Source organism: Perna viridis, chromosome 5 (assembly GCF_037379345.1).
Source record: "Perna viridis isolate PV_CMFRI_1.1 ecotype Kerala chromosome 5, ASM3737934v1, whole genome shotgun sequence".
NCBI lineage: Eukaryota > Metazoa > Mollusca > Bivalvia > Mytilida > Mytilidae > Perna > Perna viridis.
In genome coordinates this window covers 24,300,363-24,323,058 of record NC_142449.1, presented here as the reverse complement: position 1 = coordinate 24,323,058, position 22,696 = coordinate 24,300,363, and the positions used below count along the sequence as shown (strand labels likewise).

General features: G+C 34.4%; 1 protein-coding gene across 2 annotated transcripts; it reads left to right on the top strand.

Moving 5' to 3' along the window:
- Window positions 1–1,900: 1,900 nt before the first annotated feature.
- LOC148616661 (mesenchyme-specific cell surface glycoprotein-like) lies at window positions 1,901–20,971 on the top strand. Of its 2 annotated transcripts, XM_088583858.1 has the most exons (12): window positions 1,902–2,179; window positions 4,612–4,830; window positions 10,352–10,535; window positions 11,225–11,351; window positions 11,832–11,943; window positions 12,280–12,456; window positions 13,104–13,176; window positions 14,546–14,780; window positions 15,549–15,769; window positions 18,282–18,379; window positions 18,806–18,844; window positions 19,620–20,971. In XM_088583858.1, the coding sequence occupies exons 1-12, from the start codon at window positions 1,957–1,959 to the stop codon at window positions 19,685–19,687; spliced, it is 1,776 nt and encodes a 591-aa protein (XP_088439984.1). In that variant the 5' UTR covers window positions 1,902–1,956; the 3' UTR covers window positions 19,688–20,971. The 2 variants fall into 2 exon arrangements, with proteins under 2 accessions (XP_088439985.1, XP_088439984.1); XM_088583859.1 differs by lacking the exon at window positions 4,612–4,830 and having other exon boundaries at window positions 1,901–2,179.
- Window positions 20,972–22,696: the final 1,725 nt, after the last annotated feature.

The following is a 22,696-nucleotide window of genomic DNA, read 5'->3' as shown; positions in this document are numbered from 1 at the left end:
TGTTTTTTTCTGTATAGGAATATTTAAGTCTTAACTTGATTTTGCTATGAACATGATTATGCCAATTCTGCAAAAAGTGCAAAACTAAGCTAAGTTGAAGAAACTTCAAGATGCTTGAGATCTTTTCAAATTGTCAAGCTGATAACTGTAGATATGAAGTGATTTAACTGTGTAAATGAGTGGACCGTCTTAAGTAATACTCAGATGATTGTTATTTTTGTCATCTTCACAAGATTTGGACAAATGCACAATAAAGTCAGGTTCGTTTTCTGATTAAATTGTACATATAATTAATGTATCGATCTATGTTCATATCTTCATACATGCTACCGCTCCTTTTGCATACAAAAGGGCATACATTAGTCTTAATCGTCTTAGTTCTTCTTGGAACTTGGGGCCGTTCACCATTTTCTCCGATCCATACCTTGTTATCTACTTTTGAATCCGGTTAAAAACAATAAATCCAAGTTTCATCTCCTGTTATGATTTCATTAAGTCTACGAAGATCGCAGCGTTCGTTTTTTTGTTTTTGTTTTTTTTTTTTTTTTATAGTGTTTTGGCACATCTATCCTGTTCTGTTTTTGTTCATTAGTCAGTAAATGGGGTAACCATCTGGCACAAACCTTGCGTAACTTCAGCTTTTTTTTAAATTGTAAAAACTACTCACGAATTTATCCCTGAATGTGAGGCTAATTCTTCAACCATATATCTTGCATCTTGAGCTATTAGTTCTATCACAGTATCCACATCTTTTTTCACTAAAAGCGGAAAGTGGCCGTCCCGTTCTTGGGTCGTCTTCTATTGCCTCGCGTCCTGACTAAGGTAGTACAATACAGTTAGGTCATTTCTGAAAATTTGGTCTCATTTTGTTAAAATAAAGCTGTTTTCAGGCAGTCCACACAGAAATTTCTAGTGTTTTGTCATAGAAAAGTGCATATTTTAGAAATCCTTGGTATATGGAGGTTCAAGTCATTTCTAAGTAATTTAGTGATTATTGTTATAAAATCCAGTAGCCGTGATAACATACTGAAAAATATATTACTGAGTTTTAGTACAAATCAGGGGTGCCTTTTCAAAACTAACAGCCAAATACTATGTTTTATAAAATATCAGGCACTTAGAAACTACCGCAGGATGAAAGCATGCATGGAGTAGGTGGAAAAAAGGTAAAAAATAATAAGACCCTTTTCAATTCATTCTCTCACAATTTTAGTTCCAAAAGTTCGTGTGAAATAAGATACATGTGTATTTTGAAAATCAGCCATTTGATGCTAATGAGAGAACCTAATACGGCAGGGGACTGAAACGTTTCGTATACCATTTTTCATTTAAATTACACCTGTTTACCATTACATATATTACATCTGTCTATGTATAAATGCTTAACAGCATTTAAACAATGTATCCACCAAATTTCATATTTTAATTTTAAGTTTTACAAAATTTCGGTGGTAACTTGGTGTGCGAAACAGTGCACCTTCACGTAACTCTGAAGTGCACCCTTAAGACGATAAACCCAAAGTAAAACTCTGGAATAAGACAGGGCAGACGTGCCGTCAACTTTATCCAAATCATTTTTCTGTTTTGGTGACCGAACTTCCTAACGCCGCACATATTCTACAATATGCCCTTTGTTCAACCGCAAAATAATTCTCTTTTTCAGCCATATTTATATCACTGTACCACGTACAAATTGCTCAGTTGCTATAGTTTAGCCCATATTTGTTAAAAGGGAAGAAACTTACAAGGTTGAATCTAAAAAAATAAAATAAGATCACATTCGGTGATCAGCTGTTCACAAAATTATTCAATGAAATATGCAAATCTGAAGTTCAACTCCGCCCTACTCCGTAAAACATCTTATGGTACGCATGTCAGCAGGTATTAAAGATTAAATTTTCATTGCACTTATTTTCATTCTCCACACATGTAAGTGGTTCGATACTTGTTAAAATAATGACACTACTTTTAACGGCTCTTGTTATTTTTACATATTGTGACATACATTTAGTTATAAGTTTACCTGCGTCTTTTGACGACAAAGTACATTTGGAAAAACTGTCAACAGTGTATTTACCTTATCATTATGGAGCACAAAAAGAGCCAGAATATGGATACAATAAAGGCATAGCTGAACAGACCGCATATGACCCCGACAACAACATTGTCTTTGTCATAGGTACGTGTAAAGTATGATTATATTTTATTGTTTTAGTAAAGTTATGGTGTACATTGTGTAAAATGCACATTGGCATCCATAGATATAAGTAACCGGTATTTCGTTTACTATGAGTACTCCCGAGTGCTAAAATTAGGCATAACAATACGTCACGAATCAATTATGCACTGATTGATTATTGAAACTGAATAATTTCTAATTATTGTCTATGAATTTTCACTAATTTGCAATTATTTGGAAAAATAAGGGATTTTTTACTGGTTATAAAGAAATTTTTTGACTTATGAACATTTTTTTAAACTGGACCTACTCGTGGTCAGAATCCATGGAAAACTGGTCCAGATTCTTTAAAAGTAACCTCACGTACATATTCTTATAGAATTGGAACGAAAACCAAACCATGTTTTCGTTAAGGGTAATTCAAATAGAAAACAAATTCATCTTTTCATTTGACAAAAAGGGGGTGGTCACTATTGTTGATTTATGTTGTTAATGTGACCTTATTTATCCCATGCCAAAATGACAACAGAAAACATCATTATAACTAATACCAGCGATCATAACTGTCACAAAAAGTACAAATATAGTTTACCATAGTATTGCTAATTTGTCACTGTCATTCTTTTTTCATCTGTAACAATCAAACTTTTTATCAACTTGATAATATTACTGATAAAAATCAGTTTTGCCCTGTCCTACTTTTATTTCCGTTTCGTCTGAGTACAGAACCCCGTGTAAAATTACAACTTGTCAGGGACAATTATAAAGTAAATTATTCCTATCAACGAAGTTGATATAATGATGAGCGAACAGGATAAAGGTTATACATAACGTTACTAATTACAATTAATGAGATTACCGGTAAATTTTGACGAGCTGTGTAATTGAAAAAATCTTTTACGTTGCATTCTACAGTAGGTTTACTGTTTTGAAATGACTAAAATTGCTATTATACGTTTTCTATGAGATTTGCTTGATAATACAGATTTTTAAATACGCGATTTTCAGGCGTTGATCCAAGGACTGGCGTACCGGGCGTACGCTCCTTCCCCAAAAAAAAATCGGTAAGAAAGAAAAATTCACCACAAGTTTCACCCCATAATAATTGTGCCTTGCTTTGCACGGCATTTAATTCAATTAATGCCCCCTAACTCAAATCCTGGATCCGCCCCTGTGACCCTTTTCACAAAAAATCGTGAGAATAAAATTAGTCGTAAGTTGTGACGTCACAATACTTAACTCTATTATGACATTATAACTTACGACTAATTTTACACTTACGATTTTTTGTGAAAAGGACCACTGATTTTTCAACTTTCGATTTATTGGAATTTCTCCTGGTGAATCACATGATCATTTCCTGACATCTTTCAACTCAACTATAAAATGCTTTGCCCGACCTGTTAATCGCAACCAAATTTGTTAAAATTTGACAAGATACTTTGTATTAATGTATTTGTCCCAAAATTTATAAGCTCTATCTTTAGATTCAAGATTAAGTGACACCGTGGGTTATACGATTACGATATTCGATATTTCTTTCACTTATGTGCTTTATTATAACCGTGTACATTCGAACCATATCCACTGTATTGCAGTGAATGCTTTAAGTTTGTAATACACGTGTACATGATGCTGCACATTTTGAATTCATTTGCATATCCAAAAGATTGTGTAAACTAATTTGCATACAAAATTGACTTTTGTAATCACAAAATTGAACCTTGTCTCACAGAATTGAACTTTGTGACACAGAATTGAATTTTGTCTCACAAAATTGATTTTTGTGACACAGAATTGAATTATGTATCAAAAATGAATTTCGTCATTACAAAATTGAAGTGATCATAAAACAAGTCTGTGTAAAATGGTTTTGTGAGACAAAAATGATTTTGTTGTGACGGAATTCAATTTTGTGTACACAAAATTGATTTTGATCACAAAAAGATCAAGTCCCATTCGGTGCCCCGTAGGAAATATCAAATGGCACGCAATTTCAATTTTCGATACAGTTTTTGAACGCCACTAACTTATCAGTATTTGGCCAATCGGGTAACAGAATTGCGATCAGGTGACTTGCGTTTCCATGAAAGAGCGTCTTTAAGATCAAAGGGTAAAAAGCGAAACTACGCCGAGTGCGTCGGAATAATCATGGAGCTACAATGATGACGCTCCTTTGACAAACTGACAGAACTTTTTGTATATAATGCTGCTGTTGAGAGGTTACTCCTTAAAATACAGCCTAACGAAATTTGCAATAATTATATGATTTGTTTTGTTTTGTTTTGTTTTGTTTTGTTTTGTTTTTTTTTAATTTACCGATCTAGAGAGAGGACTTACGCTCGAACTCAGTCTTGCTTTGAAGCCATCAGTTAACTCGTAACATTGTTTAAACGCATAGAAATGAATACTTCTTTTTTTTTCATTTAAAGGTGGAAATATGATGCATGTAATTGACATAACAAATGTAATATCTCCGAAAATTCTTCATCATATTAAATTTGGTTCGGTGGATCTCACAGACATAGAGTTTTGTGGAGGGGATGTCTTTATTTCCATGGATAATTTGTTGTATAAAGAAGACGGACGAGTTGTTGTTTTCAGATGGAATTCCTCTAGCTATGAACTTCAGGAGAAATTCAACATTACTGGTAAGCAGTTAAATCAATTTGCGCATGTTGCTTAACGTGGAGAGGGGAGTTGGGGGGGGGGGGGCAATCGAAGGTTCGTTTCAAATGAATTTACCCACACAGGGCAAGGATGAGTAGTCTCCATTCATTTCTCTTTTGTGCTTTCTTTTTCAACTTTCCCCAGCTGTAACAAAGCTCATTCATCTCTGATTCTACCGGCCGTCTCCATGTTTTTGGACGTCCCTGTTTTTTCCTTCCTTTCTGGTGTCCATCTTAGTGATTCTCTTGCCAAGTTATCAGCAGGTCTTCTTAAACGTAACCAATCCACCTCCATCTTTTTCTTTTTAGAAGTGTTGACATGTCCTAGTGTCGAGCTAGGGGACATGAGGGGTGTCCGGAAGGGTCTTTGATTAATCGAAAAACAACTGTTAGAAGTACGGCTACGCAAAAGTATGCTCGGGATGGTTTCTGTCTTCATGCATTCATAAATGGGGAGAAATCTAGTATAGACGATGTTTTTCGAAAAGATGATACTAAAACACCGATCGAGATTCCTCTTATTATGTCTACCCTCCCCACAGTTGAAACTAGAGTTACCATGCAGACAGCGCTGCAGAGAATTTGTGAATTAGAACAACGTGAGAAAGCGAACCAGTAAACTATAGATAAACTTGTATCTGAGAATACGAAACTTAAATTTGAGTTGTCGGAACTGACGATAAAAATGGACGGACTTGTTCGTACTTATGACAGAAAGTTTACTCAGCACGAATCTAACTACAAAGTTTTGAATCAGCCAACAAAATCAATAAATCATGAACTTGATCTTGTTATTAATGACCCCTAAAAAAATCAATACAGAGCTCAGTCGTCACGACAAACTTTTTGTAAACATTCAGAAAAATATGAGTGATTTGAAATCAAAACTTCCGCGAATTCAAATTTCGCTCCCCCCAAGCGGTGATGGCCGTGTGAGTCCTATCCCAATTGTAAATACAAGCTCGGGAGAGTATAATACACAACAACGTGGTAGCACATCGAATGGGTTAACGTTCCGTCCGAGACAAGTAATCAACATGTGACTGAACGTACAAAAACAGATAACAGTCAAGTTGTGAACTGAAATACAGTCGCTCTCCATACCGCAATGAATAACACAGAAATTACATATGCTATTCCAACGCGAACTAGTGGTGTTACTGCACAAACAAAACCGGCAGATGATGAATATTTTCATTGAGTTATGCAAAGAAGACGTACTGCCAGATTCTATCTTTCAGGTATTGATAGCAGAACTACCCGGAACGGTATCTGGAACTACCTCTCCAAATGCTGCGTTAATGTAACTTAATTGAGGCTGTTTAATCCAAGAAACGATTATAGTATTGTTATGTCTGCTAAATTAAATGTCGCGCTGGACAGTGAATCTGTTGTAGAAGCCGAAAATTTCTGGCAAAACGGTGTCTTTAGCAGAAGATGGATAAGTAATCGAGAGTGGTACGGTTCAAATGAAAATGAAAGTTACAATAAACATAGCCATGAATAGTAAACTATAATGTACTGTAGTACCAATTATAGTTGTGCAGCTTAAACTGATGAGTTGTCAAATGATGAAACTGCCATTCCATGTAATGATGCCGATAAGCTGTATAATGACTTCACAGAGATCATACATTCTTGTTGTAAACGCTCGATACCTAAGTGTGGTTACAGTCCGAGAACAAAACCGTACTGGTCTTCTAAAATCAAAGTCGCTGATGATAGAGAAAGGCATATGCGTCAGATTTGGATAGCTAGTGGGCGACCTAGAGGTATGACTTTTGAAACTTACAAAAACTATAAACACGCTAAAAGTGACTTTAGAAGGGTCCAACAGGCAGCCGCTGATGAATATATTCGCAAAACATACGATGACATTAATAAAGCTACTGAGTGCGATATCCGCTTTTTCTGGAAACTTGTGAAGCGTAAAAAACAATCTCAAAGTACACTATATCCCGAAATTATTTACAACCAGAAAGTTAGTAATTCTCCGGTAGAAGTTGCTGATTCCTTTAGGGAATACTGTGCTGACCTGTACAACGAAACATCAAATGACAATTATGACGTAGATGTAAAACATAGAGTAGAATCGTCATATCTTGAACTTAAAAACTTGGCATTAGAAAGCGGGACATTGACTTGTGTTGCTATAATGGATGACGAAGTCAGTAACTTTATTAAAGACTTGAAGCGTCGGAAAGCTAGTGGGTGTGACCGTATTCAGTACGAACATTTTATTTATGGTGGAGGTCCGATTGTACGATTTCTGACTTTTTTATTTAACTTTGTAGTTTCTTGTGGACACATCCCGGAGACGTGGAAAAAAGAACTTATCGTTCCTTTATACAAGGGAAACGGAAAACCGAAGAACTCTCCGGACAGTTATCGCCCAATAAACTTACTTTCATGCACTTTAAAATTGTTTGAACAAATAGTTAAGTCACGAATGGAAGGTGTATTATCTGAAAACGGCATTTTCCCGAACCTTCAGCAGCAAGGGTTTCAAAAAGGTCTCAGTTGCCTTACGGCTTCCTTTAATTTGAATGAAACTCTATATTATAATTTAGAATTGTCGAACAGTGTATATGTTGCTGTCTTAGATAGTAGGAAAGCATTCGACACAGTATGGCGCAAGGGTTTAATGTATAAACTTAGTCAGTTAGGAGTTAAAGGTAAATTGTGGCAAATCGTCGACGATTGTCACATTGATACGCATAGTGTTATTGTAGTAAATTAACACCAGTCACGTTTTTTCAAAGTATTTGAAGGTGTGAGACAGGGTGGGGTTTTGTCAGGTTTGTTTTACTTAGTTTTTATTAACGATTTATTGTATGATATTGAACGTTCAAATCCTAATACTGGTATTATTAACATTATTAGCTGTGCCCCATCCCTAGCAGATGATATATCATGCATCGGTAATAACCCGGCTACTGTCCAACGTATGCTGGATGCCTGCTTCGATTATTCAAGGAAGTGGCACTTACGATTCAATGCAAACAAGTCTTCTATTGTTCGTTTTTCATTGAATATGAGACCTACCCTTGTAGACAACATATGGAAAATAGGTGGAGACATTGTACCCGTGGTCGAAAGTCTAACTCATTTAGGTATTGAATAGAACTCACAATTCAAATCATATGACAGAACTTCAAATTCTTGTCATAAAGGTAGAAACTGCTACTATGCTTTAAAGGGAATCTCATCCGATGGTACTAGCCCAAATGTAATGTTAAAACTTTATTATTCTGCTATCTTACCGTCGTTACTTTATGGCTGCGAAATGTGGACTAATTTGAAAACTAAAGATTTGTCAATGTTGAATGTGTTCCAACACTTAATTGCAAAAGACATTCTACGTTTAAAACGTGACACTCGCTCTGATATTTGTGAAAGCATTCTTGGATTTCATCCTATCACTAGTCAGATAGATAAAAGGAAGCTGTTCTTTTTGCAGAAACTATGTTGCCTTAATCATTACAATCTATCAAAGAACATCTTTCTTGCGAGACTGTTCCTCTTTTTAAACGAACCGTCAAGAAAACAATTAGGATTTATACCCGATATTATCAATGTACTTCACCGTTACAAACTGGAAGGTTATCTCGCTACTATTACAAGCGATAGACATTTTCCACCTAAACAAGTTTGGAAGGAAATAGTCGATCAACATGTCTCTTCAATTCAAACTGACAATTGGAAATATCGTATAAACAATAATTGTAACTTTTCTAGATTCCGAAATATTCATACATCTGTGACTTTTGCGAAATTCTGGTCTGAAGCAAAAACTTTCAGCGAAATTCGCACCTCGTATTTTATTACGAAATTATTATGTGACATTCCTGAACTTTCAGAGAAATATTGCTCCGTTTGTGGTCGAATATATAGAGATTTGTTCATACATGTTTTCTGCAGTTGCCCATGCACTAACGTATTGTGTGATATCTGGTCAGACATATTAATTGAAAACTTTCCTCTGACAGTTTACCAGAAACTCTTGGGTTATGATGATGAAGATTTGTACACAATTTTATTAGGAAAACGGCCGCAATCTGATCTACAAAACTGGGAAATCACGTCGTTTACGAAACTTTGTCATTCCCACATTGTTCAGTGCTCCGTCAGATATAGTCGGCTTACTGCCAATTCATGATATAGCAATACACCAAATAAATTAATATATATACAATTTCTATTACATGTATATCTGACATTTTTTTTTGTTTTTTTTGTTTTTTGTTTTTGTTTTTGTTTTTTGTTTGTTTATTGTTTGTTATGCTGATTTTGTAATATCTATGTTCATTGTAATCTCATTATTGAGGAATTGAAGACATGAATGAATGATTTTGTTTGCCCTACTGGTACCTGATGATTTCTAGATGTTCCGCAGTTTAACAAATGTACCTCTTGCCTTTCCTATTCTGGATTGGATATTTTTGTCACCACGACCGTTAGATGTTACAGTGCTTCCTAGGTATATGGATGATGGAGAGCATTCTATACTCGGCGTCACATAAATAACATACTGTTAAAATTTGAATAAAAATATTTTCTACGACTTTATTGACACCTACCTCGTTTAAATTGTCTTAAATTACTTGCTCATTTGTTTAGCCGAACGGCTTCTCCTTAAAGATTGAATCGTTAAATTCCGGTCAGATTTTAATTCTCGGTGCCAATATTTACATTGTAAAAAGTCGGCCGTGTTTACAGTGATCGGGTTGCTAGGAGATGTTGTTTACATTTAAATGGTTTGTCCAAAAACCGAAGAACTCAGAATGCATTTGGGCGTTATTTCGGATATCTAGGATTTATTTTACGCGAACAACGTACAATACCGAGAACTTGATCAAGCAGACGATTGTTACCGGAGTTCGACGGGAACTTACGAACTTCGTTTGTAAACAAATCGTCCCGTAAAAACCAACATGGCGGATATTAGTATGGGATTTTCCGTAAGGATTTGTTACGCATGATTTAAACTAATAAGCGACTTGTTTAGGGAGAAGCCGTTTGGCTAAACGAATGAGCAAGTCATTTAAGACAATTTAAACGAGGTTGGTGTCAATAAAGTCGTAGAAAATATTTTTATTCAAATTTTAACATATATCTCTGAACTTGTTTTAAATCCCTCATCAGGTATAGACCGCCAACTGCATTGTTTTGCTCTCGTTGTCTATCTTTTTGAATATGGCTGTTTTTGTGGTTGATTGTTGATATCTGTATATGCCTGGTTTGGCGGTTGTCTCGCAGACATTGGTATTTTACTGCTTTGGGGGTTGACTAGAGGACATCTGTTTATATCTGCTTTCTAATGTCAATGCTTCGGCTGTTGTATTGTGGAAATTTTTCCTAATATATTTGCGCTACTAGAGTCTTTTCAATTAGATACATGAAGAGATTGTTCACAGGTAACATAAATTCAATCTTAGCAACCATTATAAACCAAATGCTCTATTTCCATGACTGATATAATGCAAATTAATTATCTTTTTAGTTGGATCACTGCCTGACATGATTATGCCGACCAAAGACTGCAAAACTGTTATAGTTGCTATTGAGGCAGAGGCGTATGAATCTTCGGGACTAATAATTGACCCAGAGGGTGGTATTGGTATAATAAAAATCATGGACGGGACAACTTCTTTTAAAACATTAGACTTTAGGTCATTTAATGACAAGTAAGCAATCAATGCGTAAACGGTGAAACTTGTCTAAACCGAAAACCTGACTTTACCAGCCACTTTTTGTATATTGAACATGGGTAAACCGAACACCTGTCTAAAGTGAACAAATTCTAAAGTCTAAAAGGGGTTCAGTTTGGATAGGGTTCACTGTATTTATGATCTATATTATTTTGAAATGACACGAAAGTAAGGTCGGTCTGAATGATTATAAATCAGTGCCCATTTTAATTTTCAGTTAACGATGTCTAAAAGATGTTGCAATAGAAATGTAGAAAATTAATCACGTTTCCGATTGGATAAGAAAGTAGGTAAATTTTTTATTTCCACTGCCCATCACTTGATAATGAACAGTATTAGATTCAGTACAACAGTTACTTATGCATTTTGACGCAAATATAGTTTTTTGTTTGCTATGTTATAAAACATTCAAGAATGAAAATGTTATGAAATCACAATGACCCATACATGCATGTGCCCAATATAGTAATTTAAAGCAACCAATACACAAAGACAAAAAAAATATATGCTAACAGTAAGTAAGCTTAGACAATTTACACACACTTGCTATGATAAATTGCTTTTGTTCGTTGAACAATGGTATTGGTGTTGTTTCTTGTGTGTTGGTCTTTCAGTCCTATGCATTTGTTTTAAAACGGAATAATGCTCAGTTCAAATCAATTTAGGTGGTCTGAGTTAGAACCCCAAGGACTAAGATTCATTCACAGAGAAAACAGCACATTTGCCAATGATGTGGAGCCTGAGTATATTGCCTTAAGTGACGATGAAAAGAAAGCCTACATATGTTTGCAGGTACATCCAGTTGTTGTAAAGCAAATTATTACTAACATATATCGAATTCAATTACTGAGTTACCAAAATGTCACCAAATATGTGTGGATGATGTAAAAAAAAAACATTGCACGCATGCATCCTAATCCAACCAACCTAAAGAAATATCTAAACCGGTAGAAATCGTACCATTTATAAGATATGAAAAATGGTTATGTGAAATGTTTACTTAGCTACTTAGCTCGGCAGGAGTTTCTAGAAAAACGGCGGACGCTTACTCCACCGGTGCACCTGGTCCATGATTTCATGTCCCAGTTTTTAGTGGAGTTCATGTTGCTCATTAACTTTTGTTTCTTTATGTGTGTAATTTTGGTATTTCGTATTCTTTGTTGTGTGTGACTACTTTCCATTTCTATTCGTTATCTTTGAATTATAATATTTTGCTTACCGTCCTAATACTGGTTCCCTTGATTACTCTTTGGTGCAATGTTTACTATTTAGGAGAATAATGGAATAGCTGTGGTAGACCTAGAAACAGAAACAATAGATAGCATTCAGCCTCTAGGATTCAAAAATTGGTGGAATGTTTCCATGGACGTAAGCGACAAGGACGGTAATTTGTGTTTGTTTGTTTGTTTGTTTTTGTTTGTTATGTTTTGGTCTTTTCCCTGATCTTCTTAACAATTCTGTAGTACGACAAGCATTTGACGTAAGGCCTTATTGGTCTAAATCTGTCCAGAAAATGTACATTGAAACTTGTCTAAACCGGCCTCTTTGTGAAGTTCCTTCGTATCACTTTAAATGTACATGTATATTGAACTTGGGTAAACCGAACACCTGTCCCAAGTGAACAAATTCTACAGTCTAAAAGGGTTCAGTTGAGACAGGTTTCACTTATGTATGTGTTTATACCGGATGTGCGACAGAAATATAACATTGGGTATTACAGGTGGAATAAATATGAAAAGATGGCCATTACTTGGTATGTATCAGCCGGATACCATTCAAGTTATTACTGTTGGAGGCAAAAACTTTCTGGTCACAGCAAATGAAGGGGATTCAAAAGATTACTCTAAATGGGGAGGATTTAATGAAGAAACACGAATAAAGTATATATCTTTATCAGGTAAAACTACAAAATGTAAATTGGCATTGTGTGTGTGTGCGTATGTGTTGTTGTTGGGAAATGCCTATGAGGCCTGGATGGAAACTGATTAGGTATTAAAGGTGCAATCAATTCAAGGTTGTTGTTGGAACAAAGGCCAGACTTGGAAAACATACACAACAAAGGACATATAGTAATTAAAATAATACATACAAAGTAACAAAAGCAAATGAATAACCCAAACTCCACTAAAACCTGGGAGCATGGACCCGGTGCACCGGTAGGGTAAGCATCCTTTGCTTTTCTAGAAACACCCGCCGAGTTGCTCATAAAAAGTCAAGTCGACGATTTTACTCATTTCATGTATCGTACTCGATTCTGTTTATTTAGTTTTTTACATGAAGACCTCTGCCTTTTCTTGCAATGATTGTAAATTTGTAAAATTTAATTAATTTATGAAGTTGCAATACCAAATCATTTCCTATCTTACCAGTAACTAATTGGTCATTCTGTTATATATTACAATCTTCCACAGCAGTGGTGGATCCAGCATAACTGGTCGAATGGTGTTCATTGTTCTCACGTTTATAAATTTCTGGTTCAGTCCTTCCACAGATACTTACGATACAGATCATTTAATGGTAACCATGGTACTTAAATTATTTCAGAAACGTCAGATGTGACGAAACAGGTGAAGGAATTAAACATATCTGATATAAAACAAGACGCTATGCTAGGCAAGTAATTTCAAGATACAATACTCCCGATAATAACCAGATCTGCCGTTTGATTTTTATCACCACCCGATAAAAAATGTGAATGTATCGCTACTCTTTCTAAGCGAAATAGCTGTGCAATTTGATTGTCGTAGCGAATTCAGTGTCATTCCCTGTAAGAATCAGGCAAGAGGTGCAACATGGTATGAAATAAACCATCTTTTTGATAGTGTAATTTGCCCATTTTGGCCATCACAATCAAGGAAACAGACAAATTTTTCCATATTATACTGGCCCATTGAGTTACAATTTGATTGAAATGCACTGAAAATAAACATTTCAAGGGAAGATATATCTGTCAAAAACCTCATTTTTCTAAGATTCTATTGAAAATTTCTGAGCAAAACCAATGATGCAGAAATCAAATAATTGTCTTTTCAAATACAGAAAGCATCCTTAAGTAATATTTTATTGTCAGATCGGTGGGTTTTGACATGCATGTTTCTGATTTTTCCCATTTTGCCTGATTCTTACAAACACTTACACTTACATGTAATTATTCTGCCTTGCAAAAACACCTATTATTTGGTCGAACCTGGCACAAAGCTCTGCCTATAGCCAAGACGGGCGATTGAACAATATGTAGTGGCCAATTTTTTATCTTCTTGACAGAAAACTTTAAAATACTTTTCTAGAAGGTTACTTAATATGACGATATTGGAGATGGTGAATATGTCAAAGAGACACCAATAGCACCGGGATGAAAAAATGGCAGCTCAAGGCACCCCGTGGGCCTGTCTTCAATGAACAATGAGAAAACCCTCATACCACTGGGCAGGCTGCAGTTGGTCCCAAAACAACATTATATACACATGTGCAGCGAAATAGTTGTCCCTATATACTCTAGCAACATAAAAATATACTGAAAGTGATAACAAAACAATACGTATAGAGGCAAGAAGTTCCTTACAGGGACAGGCGGGCGGGATTAAGTACTTTGGTATGATCATGACCCTCCCCCTTTTTAAAACTGGCTATTGTGTAAAATTATAAAACGATTAAACACGTTCGAAAAGGTCCGAGTCCCTTGTTAAAATAGAAGTAAATCTGGTTTTTAACTTGTAATACGGCTCACATTGTTATTAAAATCCTGACAGATGGCGAGTCTGGGAAATAACATTTTGTATTTCTCTGTCTTTTCAATTCGATATTGGAACATATCGACTGAGGTCATTTATCTTATCATACACAAGTGTGCAGTTTGTTTTCCATTTCAGATATCCACTTTTCCCGCCAATCATACTTTGAAACAACCCTTTTTACAATTTTGATTTGATATTCAGTCAAAATACTGACCAATATAAATTGCAACTTTCATTTGCTGTTACAGGCAGACTGAAAATAACAACAATGAATGGAAAAGGAGAAGATGGAAAGTTTGATGCATTATATACATTTGGCGGCAGAAGTTTTTCAATTCGTAATCTAGATACCATGAAATTAGTATACGACAGCGGTGACAGTATGTCGCGGTATTATGAAGAACACGTGCCGACGCTGTTTAACAGTAATGGCGGAGTAGGGAGTGAGACAGTTAGTCAGTCTAAAGATTCAAGATCGGATGATAAGGTAAGAAACTGATTTGTTCAACGTGTCATAATTTTCCTTTCCTCTTTCGTCTACACTGAACATGACTTTTTAAGAACAACTCGGCAGGTGTTTCTTGTAAAGCAGAGGACCTTACCCTACCGATGCACCTGGTCCATGCTCTCAGTTTTTATTTGAGTCCAAGTTGCTCATTTGCTTTTGTTACTTTGTATGTATGATTTTAGTTACTTTATGTTCTTTGTTGTGTATGTCTGTTTTCCATGTCTGGTCTTTGTCCCTGGATTACATTCTTTTGATTATTGCTGTAATCTTGGTTCCCTTGATTACTCTTTCAATCATTTTTCATTAAGTGTCAGTCTTTGTAAGAATCAGGCAGCGGGTTAAACATGGTAGAAAAAAAACATCATTTTAATAGTGAAATTTGAATATTTGCACGATCAGTATCAAGGGAAAAATAAGATTTTCCACATCATGTTGGTGCAATTGAGATATAATTTCATTGAAATGCATTGTAAATTAACATATAAAGGGCAGATAACTCTGTAGAAAACTTCATTTTTCTTACATTATATTGAAAAATTTAGGAGCAAATCCAGTGATGCAGAGGTCAAATAATGGTCTTTTCAAATAGAAAAAGTATTCTTGAATAAAATTATATTGTCAGATCGATGGGGTTTTGACATGCATGTTTTTGATATTTACCATTTTGCCGGATTTTTACAAAATGTAATGCTTGTACTTAGATGGATTGGCATGAACATAATATTACTTAATATTGTCTAATTTCAGGGAGTTGAGACAGAAAGCCTTGAAGTTGCGCACATTGGTGATGAAGTAATACTGTTTATAGGGACTGAACGACCTGGAAGTATATTTATATATAAAATAAGAAATGACGTGAGGCAACCAGAGTTCCAAAGTATGTGGCATGGAGTTAGTTCATTCAACGGGACATGGGAAGAGTTGTACAATAAACGTAAAGTCAGTGAAATCGATCCAGAGGACATAAAGTAATGTATTTGAATAAAAAGGGATTTGTTAAGACCTTCTCTTGTATAAATGGTATATCGAAATCATCGTGTCCGTTATTCTGTCCCAAAGATATTATTACATGTCACTCCAACTCTTTGTATAAATGGTATATCGAAATCATCATGTCCATTATTCTGTCCGAACAATATTATTACATGTCAGTCCAACTCTCTGTGTAAATGGTACATCGAAATCATCATGTCCGTTGTTCTGTCCGAACGATATTATTACATGTAAGTCCAACTCTTTGTGTAAATGGTACATCGAAATCATCATGTCCGTTATTCTGTCCCAACAATATTATTACATGTAAGTCCAACTCTTTGTGTAAATGGTACATCAAAATCATCATGTCCGTTATTCTGTCCCGCCGAATTCCGTCGCCATTATCTCTATTCCTAATGGATAGATTAATAACAATAAAAAAAACTTCCTGTTTTGTATAATTTGCACATTTTCACTGTATTGTATGCAAGAGAAAATTTTCTTCACATAATCACAAAAATCTCTGCTTCCTTAGAACGGATTGGTTTCAAAAGTAGGACTTAACAATTTGCCACTATATCAAATGTGATATTACTTTTTATCTCTCGAACAAAAAAGTAAATGAAAAACATTTGCTCATGATATGTATATTAATTTGTCTAGAAGAAGTAATCACGTTGAAACAAGACAAGCTCAACACGCACGTCTAGTCGTTTCTGTAGGCATATCCACCTACCTTTCAATAAGTCTGAATTTTCCCTGATCGTGCAATCGTTTTTGATATTTACATATAAAAGAGAAGGGTTGTAGGGTCAAAGGAAATTTGGACTTAAACAAGTGTTGTTTAATAAATGTTTCTTGTACCAAACAGAGCCCATGTCAATCTTTTCTGAATTTAACCTAGGATGATTCCAGTCATGGTTGGGGTAATCGTAATTAGTTATTGTAATTGATTGTAATCCATTACAACATAGTGAGTTATCGAAAGTAATCTGTAATTGACATTAATTTTAATTACTTGCAATCGCTATTTAATCGATTACAGCTTGTAAAAAATCTGTAATTTATTTTTGTTATCTTTACTTTATCCATGTCCTATTGAAATTATTTTAAACAAATAGGTGAAATTTGGTCTAAATATCATAAAACAAACTGAAATAAAAGTCAGTCTGAATATCTCAAATAGTCAGTTACATTTGTATAAAATAAGGTTTAAACAAAAAAGTCTCAAACACAAAGATTCATAATGATTTTAAGCAAAATATACCAAGAACTGTGTGTTGATATTTAATACTATAAAGCTAGTTAGGACAGTTACAAAACAAATATTTTTTCCCCACTGAAATTGTATAATATCTCTCAATTTACAAAGTTCCAACAAATTGGGCCTGAGGGTAGATGTATATGTAGACTTAATTAAGCCCTTTCTTAAATTAAGTTTCAAACCACAATATCTCTCCGATATAACCTGAGGCATTATTTCACACCTATCATATTTATGACTTAAGTAGCAGTCTTTTTAAAAATCAGACAGAAGGTGATTCATGCATGTCAAAAAACCACCAAATTCAGTTTTATTTCTTATTCAGACACATTAACTGATCACATAACATGTCTTAGTTTTTCATTTGGTAGTTGCGCTTTTGAGATAAAAATTATACAGATTGTACGTGACATTCGCACTTTGTAAAAGCTATCTTTCTTGATTTGGCTTCATTTGGTTGCTTAAGTGGGAGATTAATGTATGATTTTCTAAAAAGTGCAATGCAGAAAAGGTTGTTTTGTGTGAAAATATAGCCTATGTAGACTAAAAAAAGCATCGTTTGTTTTGGTTGGTTTTTCTTGACCATGAATCACTTTACCATTGGCAGTGTCTGAATTTTATGCGGACTGGTACTTAATTACAACATTAAAACAATTATTTTTGTTAATTGTACTGATTGATAAGATGAACATTTAAAAAAAAATATTTTTTGAAAGATTAAGTGAAAAAAATATCTTACTTTATCAGATATAGAAGAAACATCAAAATGATCATTGTAACTGAAAAGAACAATGTATTCTAAAATCAAAGGATATGTATCTTCTTTTTAGTCTTTTAAAGGCAAGATTACCATTCATTGCGAGGATATACAATGTATCAACAGAAGACTAAATTTTGACTGACTGCTTGATTTAAAAATATTAAAATACACATGCACCCTTCAGAAACTCCTATAAATGCTTAGCAATTTTGCTTTTATGTGCACATAAACAATTTACACACATGCAAAATTTGTTAATAATATACTCATTATACGATTCGTACTCCAATGACATTTTATGGTTAAATTTAAGGGATTTGTGTAGGTATTTATAGATATACATTGAACATATAGGTTTGGTTTTTTTAAGACTTATTGTTTGAAATTTGACCTTTGCTTATAAATCTTTGTTTTTTGGGGGTTTTTTTTGGCATAATAAGCAAATTCGTTCCATAAATGTTGTTTAACAATTGAATTGCAGATTCATACCTCCTGAAAAGAGTCCAACAGGATATGGCATACTGATAGCAGTAGGTACCGTGAGCAGTACATTGTCTGTGTTCAAAGTAAACGGCATAGGTTAGTATGTTAATATAGGACGATTTTAGATTTAAATTGTTTTTATTTTAAAAGGTTAAAATTGATGAATTGATGTTTTTTTTTTTTTTGCTTGTTTGTTTGGTTTTTTTTTCGTTTTGGTTTAAATCTGGCGTCATTTAAACAACATGGCGGGTTGGGGTTGCTCATTTATTCTTTATTCTTCCTACGTGAATTTCTATTATTTATGATGTTGAGTATGTTTTCGTGATCTTGTCTCGTGATTAAGAAAATCCAGTTCTTCGGTGTAACCATCGTTTTCTTGCTTTTACTCACGACTTCCAACACCGTCGTCATTACGTTATGCACAATTATTACATTTCAAATTTTAATGAATATTTAAATCCAAAAATAAATTGCATTCAAGAAATACTCAATTAAATATATTACATTTTTTATTCATAATAGGCCAGGGCGACGCCAGCGGTGCATCAGGGATTCATATAGGTAAATGGGGTAGATTACATCAACTTTATTAGGGCTTGTATCAACACTTTTTTCGTAGAAATATCCGTGGCTTTCCACACATTGTTTTTGCGTTCATCTATAAATACTTTGTGAATATTTTGTTATTTATACATGGCAAACTATGAAGCAGTAGTCATTTCGCTTATAAAATTTGGAACCCATGAAACCTTAAGCTTTTGTAAAAAAAATTGCTGTATTACCAGTGGAAAAAAAGAACGAATTTGGTGAAACGCAACAAATGCACCAGCGTGTAACCTAAATCCAATATATTTAATACTTTCAGCTATAGGAAAATTTAGCATTAGATACCGCGTTAATATACACATTGTATTAATCATGGTATTGGATAGACACGTGACTTCATACAAATCCCGCAGTGCTATACATTGTCTAGTGCATGTTAGGTTGACCTCATAAATTACTCTTAAAATTTATCATGATGACGAGCTAGCTTACTCATGTCTATAACCGCTTCTAGGCCCAGCGCCAATGAAAAAAAAAAACTGTTTGTGACGTCATCAATTTCGAAGATTGATTTAAGTTTCCATGGAAGTAAAGAAGTCTCAAACTTAAGTATTTTTCAACTTTTCTGACACCGGAGTCGGACTTATTACAGCACTATACGTACTCCTGCTTAGTTCATTACTCATTCATTAAAGTTCTATGATCATTGTGCAAATATAACATTGAGATCTTTCTTTCAATTCAAATGACGTGTGACGATTAGATTTATGTACGTTTGTTTTATTTTCAGGACAATTTACTGTCCAAGCAACCTTATTTATCAGTATCGTTATAGTAATGAGCAGATTTAACGGATGAAAGAGAAAAACATTTATATAATGTATTATATCTTTGTTTTCTTTTTAATTTGTTATCCACTTCGTAGAAATGTTTTTTGTAAACTAAAAAGACACGTGAGATTTTTTTCCGACGAAGTCGGTATAGTTTAGCTTTTACCCTTTGACCTTAAGCGCTATATAAGAATCACCCCATCTGTTCATCTATCCACATTTCTCCTTTTAAACCGCTCAAAGGATTTTGATGAAATTGTATAGGCAGGTTGGGTATCATGTGCTAATATGATTACTGTCTGAGGACTCCAAAAGGGAGATAATTCTAATTAAGGATAATACCGTAAGCGCATCATCCTAGGTGGCTTGAGGGATTTTGATGCAGTTTTATAGGAATGTTTGGTATCATATGTACATATATATAAAGGGGTACACTAATTGTCCGAGGACTCCGAAGGGAGATAATCTAAATTAAAGGTTTTGCATATTAAAATCTCGAAAGCGCAACTCCTCATAGACCACGCGAAGGATTTTGAGGTATTTCATAGGAAGGTCGGGTATCATATGTAGATGTGCATAAAGGAATGTAATTACTGTCGAAGGATTCGGAAAGTAGATATTCCAAATCAAGGAATTTACATGTTAAAACCTGTTAATCGCAACTGCTCCTGAATTTTGGATTAATCTTTATAGCAAGGTTGGGCATCATAAACTGATGTGCATGAAGGGAATATTATTACAGTTGAATGAGTCCAAGGAGAGATAATCCAATAAGCCCTTTACATTCAAGTCCAATTTTTGGTCTCAGTATCGTATTAATTTTTACATAGACTTCTATATTGAAGTGCATATTTTTATGATTTTTTTTAAATATGTAAATTGATTCAGTAAAACTTGCATTTATGTAGCATTTCTAAGGACATGTGAAAAAATAATTTCCCGCAAAGAAAATAGGGTGAGTAAACGAAGATCGGACAGAAAAGTAGTCTTGAACTATAAATAGCCATTTTCTCTACTTTCACTTCCGTTTTGCACTCATCAAACCAACCGTTTCAGTGGAACATTTTTATGTTATTATGTTAGATTTTCTTTTAAAAACGTTTGTCATCTTATAGTGTGATGTTTGCTCTATTTTATAAGTCGTTCATATTTTTTGACAAAATATTAGTTTGTAGAGAGGCAAAAAGAAAATGCACTATATTTTTATAGCATCCATGTTTTGATGTACACCCGCTCAGGGATATGCAATGCGATATTGGTACCTATTACTAATAAACATTTCAGTATAATAATAAAAGTTGCTGTTTTTTTGCTACAGTGTTCATTTTCATACTGAAAATCCAGAATATCATTGCCCTGCTACAAACATGAGTTTTTCTATTCAATTTTTTATATAGGTACCCTATTCCAGGCATAAGACTAATATCTCAGTTTTTGCCAGAAAATATTACTTTTGATAAAAAGCTGCTGCATTAGTCAAACTTAGCAAATCTGTGGTTTATTCTGACATGGTAGATGCATTAGCTGTACAATGAGTTCCAATTCATTATTTAATCCCCACTGGTGAGTTCCATATATGAAAATATTAATATCCGAACATCCTTTTTTGTCTTTAACACAAGGGTGCCTCTTGTTTAAAGTAAAGTATATGTACCGGTACAACCAACTGTTCTAAACTATAGCTATGGGCATGAAAAAATGATACCAATATCATAGTTTTAAAAAAAATATAGCCTTTCATATGCAGAAAATACAGATTTTCAGCCATTTTGGTACCCCAGGTAGATACAAATGGACCACAATATAACAGGACAAGGATTTTATTCTTTAAAACAGATGGCTAAAATGCAAGAAAAATAGTTTACTGGTATAAATACCATAATAACATTTGTCTGCTTTAGATACTTTTTGAAAAAATTCAGTTTTTATATGAAAAAACACCATTATTTTTCTCGCCGCACTAGAATATGTCCATTAGAACCAAAAAAAATAGTCCACTAAAAAAAATGGCAGCTCATTTTAGCTATTTGAAAGAAAAACAAAAAATAAAAAAAAAATATTCATTTTTTTTTTCATTTTTTTCTATACCTCTCACTCTACTACACTCCCTTTACAAAACAAGTCTTGACACTCCTGTGTCTGACCCCACCTCATCATTTTACAGACTTGTTGCCATCATTTTGGATATTGGTTTCCACAGACTTTTTAAACCAGTTTGTGGGAAAAGTCAAGATGAAGAAAAACGATCATTTCTTCCACTACCGTTTGTCAACAAAGGTATAGATGCAATTAATTTGGCTAACATCCTCCATCACAAAAACGTTACCAACAAAATTCCCTCATATTTCAAAGACAAATCCATACCATTTATTTCATATTCCTATACTCCAACCATTGCATCCAACATTTTCAATTATAAAAGACCTTGCAGAGCCTCGAGATTGAGGACTTAAGGCTAAACCACCTGACTGTTGTTGTACAAACTCACCATTCAAATATTGTCCTTCTGGTCACGTCATTATGGGAGATTTAACCATTATCGAAAATGAATCTCTGCGTAAGGTCCCAAGTACCGTGAACCACGCTCCATAAATTGGAATTATAACTTTAAAGTTCTTATGGATGCCGTCGAGGACTATGCAAGAAAATGGATAAAACGAAAACAAGAAGACATTGATTCTCTGTCGGAGTGGTTAAAGGCCGTGAGGTCTTTACTTTTGAAACGAATGAAAGTTTTAAGTAGGTCAATGAGTGCCAAGTCTACATCAGTTTTCAAAGACCCCGATGTAGCAAAACCATTGCCTACTATATATGACAAGTATGTTGTCGTACCAGCAGACAAAGCCCAAAACAACATTGTTTTTGTCTGCAAAACGTTTTACATCCAATGTTTATTATCAAGGCAGACGTGGAAAATAATAGCAGTGATGAGACCTATACTGCTACCACACTCTCCCAAGAAGAGATTGTGGAAAACCATATATCTGTGCTATCCTCTTTTGGTCTCTCTACCATGGACGATGATTGTGATTTACTG